The 12512-nt window shown below is 40.7% G+C and overlaps 1 protein-coding gene across 1 annotated transcript in view; it reads right to left on the minus strand.

Moving 5' to 3' along the window:
- PLG (plasminogen) overlaps positions 1-12512 on the minus strand; it is a 35372-nt gene that overhangs the window by 15546 nt on the left and 7314 nt on the right. The window contains exons 4-10 of the mRNA XM_019749760.2: positions 10898-11012; positions 9246-9385; positions 7712-7832; positions 6077-6195; positions 4734-4896; positions 3877-4019; positions 465-624 (exon numbers count right to left, since the gene is read on the minus strand). Coding sequence (XP_019605319.2) covers positions 465-624; positions 3877-4019; positions 4734-4896; positions 6077-6195; positions 7712-7832; positions 9246-9385; positions 10898-11012 — 961 coding nt within the window. The remainder of the gene's footprint in view (positions 1-464; positions 625-3876; positions 4020-4733; positions 4897-6076; positions 6196-7711; positions 7833-9245; positions 9386-10897; positions 11013-12512) is intronic.

The raw sequence follows: 12512 nt of genomic DNA on the forward strand, positions 1-12512 counted from the left end.
TATCCCTTCAGACCATTAGTGCTCAGGACCAAATGTGTCTGGACAGGTCAGGTGGTAGATACTGTGACCCAGTGACAAACACAAACTTCACTTCAGGGATGGGAGGTTAGGATGATAAAATTCCATAACTGAAAGACTGCACTGATCTTCAGAAGGTGTTGTGCAATGGTCTTATTTTTAACCTTTTGGTCATTTGTCTTCCTGAGCTTTCCACTAGTGTGACCTTGACGTTTCCTTATACCCCAACCCGCCTGCTTCCACAAAATGATTCAGGAAAGAGAGCTAGCCTCTCACTTCTCTTCTTTCAGAGCTTTTGCTCAAAAACAAGGTGTCTGAAACATTTTTGCCTCCCATTCTGGAGCCCAGAGAAGTTTGGTCCTAAGAAGTTAGCTTAAAGCATGGCCCTTCTAAAAGAAATTTAAGTTTGCTGTTGCTTCTCTCATGGTTAAAAATGAAAGACATACGCATTTGGGTAGTTTTCTGGGGTCTTCTCGTGCCGGTGTGGTGTCATAGATGACCAAGGTTGACATTTCTTTCCTGTGATAGTGGTGGATGATGTGCCTCGATAACTCTCTCCGTTGTCATGGTAACATTTCTGGACCACAGGAGTCTGTTCAGGCGGTGCTGAAATTAAAATAGACGAAATCAGTGAATAGTGACTAAGATAGAGAGACATGTGAAGCAATATATGACACCAACAGAACAGTAGTCTCTGGGAATTAACATTCTTGCATATGGACAGGCAGATGAACATGCAAAGAAAACAACAGATCCATAACCTTCTAGAACTTTAATGACCTAACTTTTTGGTAAATATTTAATTTAAAACTCAGGGGGAAAAAAAATAAGCAGGCCTGAGTGCTTATGCATGGGAACCGTACTCAAATGCAAGCTCCTTTTTAAGGATCTCCACTGGGTGTTCATGTAATTGGGCAGGAGACCAGAGGGAGCCAGATTCTGTGGTACAGACTGTAGATGCTGATTGGCTGTGACTGGGGGCAGATGCGAATTCTTCCCCTAGACTCTTTGCTCATACATAGCCAAAGCCTTGAGCTACTGAGGGATGGGGCAGGAAATGGTCCTATATCCAGGAACGCAGGTAAAGATCCATTACTTCTCAGGGAGAGGTAGAGACAAAAATCTTATTCTCCTAGAGGAGGGACAGGAAATCCTCTTGTGACCAGGATCCTTCATCAACACAAAGCAGAAGTATGCTACTCTTCCACTCAAGGCCCACCACAGATACGCGTTAGATTTTAGCTCCATGGGAAGGAGAGGCAAAAACACTGAGAAATACTATCTTCAAAGCCCAGGTACACAGAAATTGTCTAAGATTGAGGGTAGACCAGGAGGACAGAGAATGTCTACCGCCACCAAAAGCTTAGCATCCTGTAAGAAGAAATAGCAGCCTAGCACTAGGGTCAGGTTAAGAGCATGGAGCGACTCTCAGTGGTGCAGGCATGCAGTGACAGCTACACGCTGAGAATGGATTAGGAAACTGAGAAGACTTTTCAGACTCGAAGTACAAGGTAACAACAAGCCCCAACCAGAGGAATTTGAAGCCTGTGGTCCACTTAAGATAAAATCAGCAACAAAACCCAAATTTGTTTTATCTGCTGACTATACTCGTGTTATCTCAATTACCCACATAGCATATTGACAAAATAAAAAGGATTCCCATTTCAAAGAATAAATAATATTTACTTTAGTCTCTACTGGTCGTTTACATATAATGTGTCCAGCATTTGATAAAAATAAAATTACAAGACACACCAAAAAAGCCAGGGGGGAAAAAAGCCAGTCTTGAGTGATAAAGCAGTCAGTAAAGCCAGACTCAGAGATAACTCAGAGATAGACAGAGATGTGGGAACTACCAGATTAAGACTGTAAAATAGCTATGATTAACATGTTAAAGGATCCTGTGGCAAAGATGAACACTGTGGATAGATAGACGAAAAATTCCACCAGAAATAAAAACTGCAAAAAATAAATAAAATGCTAGAAATAAAGACCATCCTTCCGTCAGAGATGATATCAGACAGTCTTTCAATGATCAGCAGACTAGACACAACTGAGGAAAGAATTGGTGAACTTGCAAATAGATTAATAAATACTATCCAAACTGACCCACCGAGGAAAGTAAGAGTAAAAAATAGAACAAGATATAAAAAGGATGAGATGATATAAAATAGTCTCGCATTGGGATAATTGAAGTGTAAGTAAACGAGAAATGGAGGGAGCAGGGAAAAGTATATTTGAGCAGTAACAGCTGCGAATTTTACAAAAGTTAATGACAATCAACAACCCACAAATACAAGTAACTCAGAGAACTTCAAGCAAAATAAATACCAAAAATAAATAAATAAAAACACCTACACACCATAACCAAACTGCCGAAAAATCAAAGATGAGACAAAGTCTTAATCCCTTGCTTTAAAGGCAGCTCAAAAAAAAAAAAAAAAAAAAAAAAGTATTAAGTACAGATGAACAAAGATAAGATTTCCAGTCAGAAACTATTCAAAATAGAAAATAATGGAGTATCATTTTTAAACTGGTGAAAGGGGGAAAAAATTATCCACGTGGAATTCTGCACCCAACAAAAATTATTTTTTAAACTGAAGGCAATATAGAGACATTTTCAGACATACAAAAGCTGAAAGACCTCAGAAGCAGCAGACCTGTACTACAAGAAATGTTAAAAGTTATGATGTGTTTTGCAGAAAAAAACATAACATTGGGTGGAAATTGGAATCTACAGAAAGAAATAAAGAGCACTAGAAGTGGTAAAAAATAAATAAACAAATACATGTAAATATAAAGGCTATGTTATATTTACAATCACTTTAGAACATCATTGGCTGTTTAGGGCAAAAATAATATCAACGTATTGTGAGATTTATAACATAATAGAAGTTAGCTCTGAGAACAAAAGCACAATATTTTGGGAGAAAGGAAATAGAAGTACAATGTTTTAAGGTTCTTACATTATACATCTAGTAAAATAATATTATTTGAAGGTGGAATGTGATAAGTTAAAGATACATATTGTAAGTATTAGAAAAAATAACTAAAAACATTAAACACTAATTAAACTAATAAGCAAATAGTGGTGATAAAAGACAATTGAAGAATACTCAATTAATGCAATGGCAGAAAAAGATGGGAAAAGAATGACCAAAATTCTAATAGGACAAGTGGAAATAGCTAACTTGATGGTAGATTTAAATCCAACCATATTAACAATTACATTAATTGCAAATGGTCTCAATTAAAAAGCTAGAAAAAAGATAAATCATACAAACACTAGTGAAAATGGAGCTGCGATACCTGTCTTCCTGTCAGCACAACTAGACTTCAGAACAAGGAATAGTTCCAGAGATAAGGAGAGACATTACATAAGGCTAAAGGGGTCATTTCTTCAAGAAATGTACAATCCTACCTGCCTACCATGTACCTGCCTAACAAAGAGCTCCAGAATATATAAAGCAAACAGAAAACCAAAAAGAAATCAATGAATGCACAGCTAAAGCTGGAGGCAGCACCATTCATCTCAAAACAATTGATAGAACAGGAGGTAGAAGATTAGTAAGGATTCAGAAGAGCGAAACAACCCTAATCAACTTGATCTAATTGGCCTTTATAGAATACTGTACCCAACAACAGCAGAAGCCACATTCTTTTCAAGAGCACACGAATCATTCGCCAAGATGACCATATCCTGAACCATAAAACAAGCCTCCACAAATTTAAATTAATTGACATCCTAGAGCATGTTCTCCGACTAGAACAGAATTAAACTATAAACAAAGCTACTGTGTACTGTGACACCAGTGGCGCAGCACTGGGGCCCTCAGTAAGCTCAGCCCCCTGTCTCACCTGAGGTGTCCGGTTGGTCTGCAGGTAGAGAGGAGTCACAGGATGGTATCTGACAGTATTCCCACCTCAGTTCACTGCTGTTTGTGTAGCACCATGGAGCTATTTCTCCGTCAGGGTTACGGCAGTAGTTTTCAACCAAATTTCTGAAAAAGAAGTGATCGTGAGTTCGGCTTTCCCAAAAGGCTAAATAAATAACAGTGCACATGCGCTTCTTAACAGAGATCCTGGACATGTGTCCAGGGAATTCTCTAGAATTACACAAACTGAAAAACAGGTCAAAATGTCAACAAGAGCAGGATTCCATAGGATTCCATAGAATTATGGCACAGATGCCTCTCTGGGGTAAAAGGTTAAAATATATTCCTGAACTATGTACAGCCAAGGAAAATATCTCTTCTGCTATGTGTTGGATACTACGCTGCACGCTGAAAACGCAATGGGTATTTTCTGTACTGTTCCTCCCTCAAAAAGTATATCCATGGTAGGCATGGAATTTAAGTGTTACAGCCCTGGAATTTCACTGTTCTGGAACCTTCCTGTGCATTTTGTAGAGTGCTTGTCAAACACAGTGCTGGGACCCACTCCTTTGAGTGTCTGCTTTAGTAGGTCTGGAATAGGGCCCAAAGAATGTGCATTTCTAACAAAACCCTGATGCTGCTGGTAGGCGGAACCACACTCTGAGAACCAGCTTTATAGGAAAATTGGCACTGACTTTCACTTCTCTTGCATATGACTTGACCAGTTCTCATTCCAGAATATTGTACCTTTGGGTTTCTATGGTAACTCATACTAAGCAAATTCAGCAGGATTTCACAGTCCACTCAGCTGACAGGGGAGGAGCCCAGAGGCAGACTTACTTGCAGGGGAAGTTTTCTGGGGTCCTGTTGTGCTTGTGAGGGGTCTGTTCGCTCCAGCGCTGACAAGTATGCCCGGAGACAGTGACAGCCACGTTTCCTCCATAGTTTTCACCGTTACCCTTCAGACACTGATATGTGGGGCCAGAAGTTGGTGGGGGCGTTGCTTGAATGGGGATAATAAGTTACAATGAGTATTTTAAAAATAAAAAATGCACAGATGGGTTTTATGAGGGGATGGATGCAGGGAGCCTCAACCTGTCTTCTTTTCTGTTCATCCGCTCTCGGAATTTGGCCCTTGAAAATTGTTTATCATTTTTAAAAGGAGTTGACTCGGTTGAACCTATGTCTATGAGATCCTGTCCTGAGGAGCTCCAGGGGCAAGACCCTCGGAGTACATGCTTCTTTCTGCATTCTCTGTGCTCATTGTGTCATGGTAAGGATCAACATGTGTCATCCGCACCTCGAATCCTTACGTACACCAGTGATCCAACATCTTTTGTGAAGAATAAATTATTCACTGAGTAAACACAACTCAATGACACCCCATATTCCATAAAGCCAACTGAGAGTCCATAGAAAGAAGATAAAAATGTCTCCAAGGAAAAGCATATGCATCCAGAAATCATGAAATTCTCAAGGAAAAAAAACAAACAAACAGATGACAAAAAGAGAAACTGATGTTCAGAAAGAAGGAGAGTACCGGAGGGACTTCCGCGTCCCAAAGGATGGTTATCCACCCCAAGAACAGGAAGCCTGCTGAGTCCTTCTCAACTTTTGATGACTGTCCTTGTCTAAACTGTGAGTCCCTTGCTTCAAGTTCTCATAGAAGAAAAATAGTATAAAATTGTTTCTTTCAAGTCATTCCTGCTAAGCCTGCCATTTCATCTTCTCCCCCTGAACTCTCTTCTCCCACTGCGCCCTCTCAAAGTGGACATACTGAAAACTGGACATCCGGAGACACCTCTTGTTTACAAAGCAACCATCAGAAAGACCTCTCGTGGATAATGAAATCCATGTACAGAAAGCTTGGGTCTGATTTTCCTTTGGCACCAGGAAAAAAGTACCACATCAGAGCTGTTAATGCCTTCATTCAAGAGCCCACATTCAACTACTTCTGATGGGAAGAAAAAACAAAAAACAAAACGAAAAAACCCCATGATCAATAAATGCTCTGACAATTAGCTACCATAACTAACAGATGGTTTTAAAAGAGCAACCACATCCCACAGCATTTGTAGGGCACTTTCTAGGCACAGTGCTCAGGCACAGATAGATGCTTCTTTCTTGATTCCAGGAACACAATGGGTGAGGATTTCCAACGACTGGATAGGAGCCATACTTACTACAGCGTGGGATGTCACAGAACTCCCAGCGTTTGTTGGGATCCGTGGTGAAACACCAAGGGCGGGGCTCCCCATCGGGGTTACGACAGTAATTCATCTTCAGTTTCTTGCTTGGAAATCTGAACAGGCAAGAGGGATTTTAATGGCACTGAACATTTACGTTCACAAATGATAATCCTTTCAAATGAGCAAATATTGAGCGCCTGCTGTGTGCTAGCCACAGTCAAGCACCCAAGGAGGTGACTGGATAAAAGCTGTCCTCAAAGAGATGACAATCTCATAAGAAAGATTAGTTCAGTATTTTAAGGACTATTTTTCTAACCGTTTACATGTGCAAGAATCACAGAACAGGATTAGTAACTTTATCATTTTGGCCATCTGGAAAGTTGATGCAAGCAAACTCCAGTTATTCAGCTGCCAATAATAGCAATTTTTAAAACACAAGGTACTCGCTGACTAAAGATGGTCACCTCGTACACTGTACAGCCCAGAAGATGCCATCTTTGGAGCTTAAAGGAATGATCCTTCTGGTCCACCAGGTTCTGGTCCTGCTAGCTGTTGAGCTTGCAGAAATGCAAACGGACAAGCTGTGTCTCTGTGAGTACCTAGCCCAGTGGTACAGGCCAGTGAGCCCCCCTCAGCAGGGGCCCAGGAATAAGACTGGGAGATGCACGCCGTCCTGGTGGCCCTCTGGGTTTTGTTCACGTCCCTCTCTGAAACTGTACATGCTTAGTCAGGGTGGACTAAGCAAACAGCAGTGGCTTAAGCAATCCTCTTCTTTTATTTCCCAGAAGTGAATTTTTACCCAGTTGTGGGCCTTGAGACCTTTCCTGTATTTCTTCTTTAATGGAAAATGGCAACAGCCGTGTTTTAACTATTTGGAATGTGACGTACAGAAATTCCATGGAGCCGTTTTTCACAGAGAAACCTGTGGCTTAGTTTCATTTCTTATAAGGTTTTGTAAGCACCGTTAGTGTCCTATGGTGGTCACAGAATGAACAGCAAGGTCAGAAGAAGCTACAGAGAGGGTGGTGCTTTCCGGTGCAATCAATGTAAAATAGAGTAAGGTTTTCTAGAATGAGAGTCTTCAGGGACTCTTATTCCTGCTATAAATTCATGATCCCCTTTGAGAATCTGTTGAAAGTTAGGAATCCTCGCCCCAGAAAAATGCATTGATATAAAAACACATAAAACATTCAGGGGTTCACAAGACCCCAAAAGCCCAACCACAGATCATAGGTTAGGAAACCTTGAATCTCATCGGTATCAAGGAAAAGCAAAGGAATAAAGAGCAGAGGGAAATATTTGGAAAATATACAAGTAAGATATATCTGCACTTCTCAAATTTGAGTGTACCTACGAATCAGCCAGGACTCTGGTTAGAACGCAAATTCAGATTCAGAGAGTCTGAGATTCTGCATTTCTCAGCATCTCTGTGGTGCTGTCACTACCCCGTTTTGAGAGTAGCAAGAGTGCATACTTCACTTGCAGTCATGTGGAAAGATGCAAATTTACAATTTCAAAAACATATGATATGTTCACTTCTTGAGGAATGTGAAAATGTCTAAATAACATGAAATGCCCCGTGGAGCTGCAGACTCGTCAACATCGAATTTCTTTCCCAGTGTGACTTACTTGGCAGGAACGTATCCGTGCGCATGCGGGGTCTGAGAGTTCCAGGACTGGCATTCAAGTCCAGATATGGTCGTGGAAATCTTGCCCTCATAGTTTTCTCCACTGCAATGCATACATTCATCTAGACAGCAAGGACCAGAAGGAGAAAAAGAAACTGAAATGGATGAAGCAGAGAAGAGTGAAGACTAGAATCCTGCTACAAGTGTCTCATTTACCACTTGCCACTTGTTCATAGGTACTTTCCAAAGGTCACTTGACGGTAACGTAGGCAATAAAGACTCCATTTTCTAATACAACCTAAAATGTCATTCTCTCCTTCTGATGGCAACATGAGCATATTTAGTTAACACCCCCTCAGCTATTAGAGTTACAACGAAATCCAGAAATTCCATAATGCTACGTCCTCAAACTGGGATGCACTGGTCCTTGGTGGGTGGAACGAGGTGGGGGAGGGTGCACATATTCTCAGAAGTCTGTAAGTTCTCTACTAGGGTTTCTAAATATTTGGTGTCTTTGTTTCAATAATGATCGTTAAAAATGTCTATGAAATTATCCTGGTCATGTGATGATTGACAAGCTGTCCCCCTCCCAGGACTTTCATGCTGGGGTTCTATTTGTGCCCATGACCTTACTGGGAAACAATATTCACCTAAAGCGACAGCACTTCTCTTTTTACATATTTGAGAAGCACGGCTGGCTGTTCTTTGCTTTTTTACATTACTTAAAAACAGAAACTGATTTGGCATTATTGAAATAACATGCGACAGGAGGGTAATATGTGACTTTAAGTTTTGTGGAGTAATAAAAAAAGAAGAGGCAGACTTGATACAAAAGTGATGTGTTTGTGTCAATTAAGGGCCAAATAACCTCATAACATGGTATGTAAAGGGTCCCACGGTCAAAATAGATAAAGTGACGGGTGAGCCGAGCTGTCACATGGTGCACAGACTAACCACTTTGCTGCACAAATCCCACCATTATCCATCCCCTACTTGCACCAATAAATGGAGCAGGAAATATAAAATGTAGAATGTATTTTCAATAGGATGTTTTTAAGTTTTAGCATTGATTCTTGAGGTGTGTTATTAAATTAGTTGGTTCATTAAAATAACGGGCTGCTGATTTAAAAACTGGTTCACAGCTCAGGTTTAAATGAAACTGCAAAGTCTACCACATTAAATTACTGTTTATTTGAGTTGTATTGATTTTTGTGGTTTTATTTCAACTATTTAATTGCAAATCTGTTTTTGTCTTTATACTGTGCCAAGCTGTAAGCCTAGGAAGTTTGTATCTAGAGTTTCCACATAGTTTTATATTGGTACACATTGAAGCAATGTTTTAATAAAAATAATTCCAGTCAATAATGGGAGTCTGAGCACATTTCGATGCTTTCCAAGGGATGCATACATCACTCAGTTTTGTCAAAGATGGCACTAATTGAGTATTCATAATATCCCTGTGGGAAATCGCTTTACAGCGAATTACTGCACACATGAAGGCAGATACGAAAACAGTCTCTAGAGCTGGTGCTGACCTTCACATTCAGGAATGTTGCAGTAGTCAAATCGCTGGTTGGGATCAGTGGTGTAACACCAGGGCCCCGCCTTGTCATTGTCGGGGTTCCTGCAGTAGTTCTCCTCCAGCCCCGCCAAAGGGTATGAAGCAGGTGAGTAACTGTGGAGGATAGAAAAGAAATCACTTGCATTATATTTTAAAAATCAGCATGTTATCAGCAACGCAGAATGAGAAGTTCTCTGTTTCCCATCTGAAGTTCAAGGTTCTGCCATCCAAATGCATTTTGGCTATGTATGTATGTAGCATTTGTGGTGTCTGATTTTCACTTTCTGTGCTGACAGGCTGTTTCAATACAGTGGCTAATGTTGCTGTTATTACTATATTGACAGACAAGTCTTAGAAGTAGAGCCAACGTGCTTATGTGCAGTCAGTAGAAGTAGAAAGGCCTCGAAAGCCTGCCATATTCTTGATTCATTCCAAACACCTGCTTTTGCCAGTTGCCCTCTCTCTGTAAAAATAACATTAGTTAACAACATTTTGCCTGTGTGAACCATGCGCCAGGGTTACACTAAAATCTTGCTATACATTCTCATATTTAGTCTTAATAAAAACCCCTATCAGAAATGTGTTATTATCCCTATTTCACAGATGAGAAAACTGAGGCGCAGCAGTGTAAACCAAAACAAATCTTGCCTAAGTTGGAACGATGAATAAGTAGCAGCTCAAGAATTTAAGTCAGATCTGTCTGGTTCCAAATGCCATGTTCTCTCTGAAATGCAGCTGGATTTAATGGAGGAGTTGGGGCGATGGGGGTATGTGGAGTTAAGCTCATTAGTTGCTGTGTAGAGATAACAAATTAGATCGAAAGCCTAAGACTTGGAGTCTAAAAAGGAGGATTTTGTTTCTGATTCTTCTATGTCCCTGTTGTTGGTAAATGGAACCTCAGTTTCCTCATCTGTTGGGGTAAAGATGGCCTAGATTATCTCCAAGGCCCCCAGCAGTCTACAATTTGGCTATTGGTTCAATCATTTAACCTCTGTAAGCCTAATATCCTGGGAATACTAGCCCTGCTGCCCATCTCATGGGGATGCAATAAAAGAATTTGGTGGGGGAGGGGGTGGCAGGGAGGGGTGGCAGCAGAGAGATAGGTAATGGCGCTAAACCCTACTTGATAAGCATTGTTACAGAGAACTTAATGCCACCCAATGCCATATTGGGAAAAGCGCAAAAAGTGACACTAACATAAATAGTAGGCAAACTGAGATAACCTGTTTTTCATTTATATTTTATTTACTCTTTTGCTCCACAATGTTACGGTGAATACGTGGTGACAGTTCTCATTGAGTATGTTTGATTTAAGCTAATTCAGTCCTCAACATAATCATCTTTAGTCTTTTCTCAGACTCAGCCTAGAATTCATGGCTTTACTGTCCTTTTTACTAGGCATCCTTCTATGTTCTACATCTTCCAGAAAAGTATATGCACGAGAGTGAATGGAAAGCAACCATTTTCTGCTTTTATGCTATAAATAATTAAGCCACTGTACATCAACGTCAACAAGGTTCTCTCTGTACCGGCTTATTTCACATGTTCCAGTTTGGTGTAGAAGCAATAGAATCATTCTAAGTCCTTATAATAGGTGAATTGCAGACATGAAAGAGAAAGTCTTACTTAGGTACGTGTGGAGAAGTGTCACTCCATTTTTGACAGGCAACCCCAGTTTTCGTTTTGGAGACTGTCCCTCTGTAGCTCCTTCCATTTCCAATCCTGCACTCTGAAAGATACACTGAAAAGAAGTCCACACAGTGGTCAAACATTTCACAGCAAGATATACAAAGCTGCTGCACTGCTCAGTCACCTCGAGAGCAGGGACCTGTGCAGCAGACACCATTTTTCTGCTATCTAAACAGATAGTCTTTTATATCAATGGAAGAGTTGTAGCTAACGAAGCTATTTCGTGCTTTGATACATTTATCGGGACCATGCTAGGTGCTGGGGACACATGGGGTACCAAACAGGGAAAGGCCCTCCCTGCCTAGAGCTTCCATTCTAGTGCAGTCAGGGGGGCCGGTTACAGAAGTAATCAAATGACGAAAGAGCTAGCTCGCCTCGGGGTGGCATGTGTGACAGAGGAAATAAATAATGTGATGAGAGAGTGAAGGGACTGGGAATACAGGCTTTCAAACAGGGTGGGCAACAGGCTTTTCAGAGGCTGAAGGAGATCCAAGCCACTTCGTTTTTTGAGGCTCCCAGTATCTTAAATATGAAAAAATGCCAAACAGGGTTATACAAATGTGGTCTACTTTAAACGTGTACGGTAGATGCTGTCAACGGCCACCACTGAACCAACTCACAGGTAAGCCAGTGAGCTCCACCCTGTCTTTACACACACTGTCAGTGCCCACCTGTGTCCCACGTGTTTTCAGATGGGTACCTGTGGCTGGCAGGCCACTTTCCAGTGTGCCTACCCACTTCTGTTCCCACCATTTAGTTGGGTTATGTGCTTTCCAAGAGTTGTCTTTATTGTCAAACTTTTTATGCAGTTATATTTGACTGACGATTACTTAAACTGACTTGGCAGCATACATAGTTATCACAATATTATAAACTGAGAAATGGATGTGGGGAAAAAAAGCTGTTTTAAACCAAGTTGAATGCTTATAGGACTTGAAAGAGTTGTTCTCAAAATTGCTACGTATCAAAAAATCTACCGAGAGCAATCCACTCATATAATTGACTGTATGAGTTTGGGGGAATCATAAAAATTTAAAGGATTTTACAGTCAGATTGATTAATAGATGTCTCTCGACCTTGTTCCACTTCAAAGATGAGGAAACTGATTACAGTAGCAATGCACTTGGCGTGTAGTTCATGCAAGAAATACACCAGGTAACTCCTGTTGGTGGCTCCATATTCAAAGTCTCTGCTCTACATCAAAAAGTGCTGATGTAAATTTGTGTTTTCAATGAAAATCTGAAATACTTAAGGTATATTTGTGTCAACTTTTATGATTCCCTACTTTATGATCAATTAATTGATCAATTTTCTGGGGAAAGTATTTCTAACACCCCTACAGCAAACCAGTGCTTTTAACCCAACCGTATGTCTAAAGCTTGTCAGTGTATCTTCATTGAGATATATTATCACAGTAGACACATGACACTTATCAAAAGTGTAAAGTCAAGGTACTTTGGAGGCCCAGGGGTCGGACAGACTTTGAAAGGAGGCAAGGGCTGAACTGAGACCTGGGCGATAAGAGCTAGCTGGCCACGGGAAGAACAGAAGA

Source organism: Rhinolophus sinicus, linkage group LG05 (assembly GCF_036562045.2).
Source record: "Rhinolophus sinicus isolate RSC01 linkage group LG05, ASM3656204v1, whole genome shotgun sequence".
Taxonomy (NCBI): domain Eukaryota; kingdom Metazoa; phylum Chordata; class Mammalia; order Chiroptera; family Rhinolophidae; genus Rhinolophus; species Rhinolophus sinicus.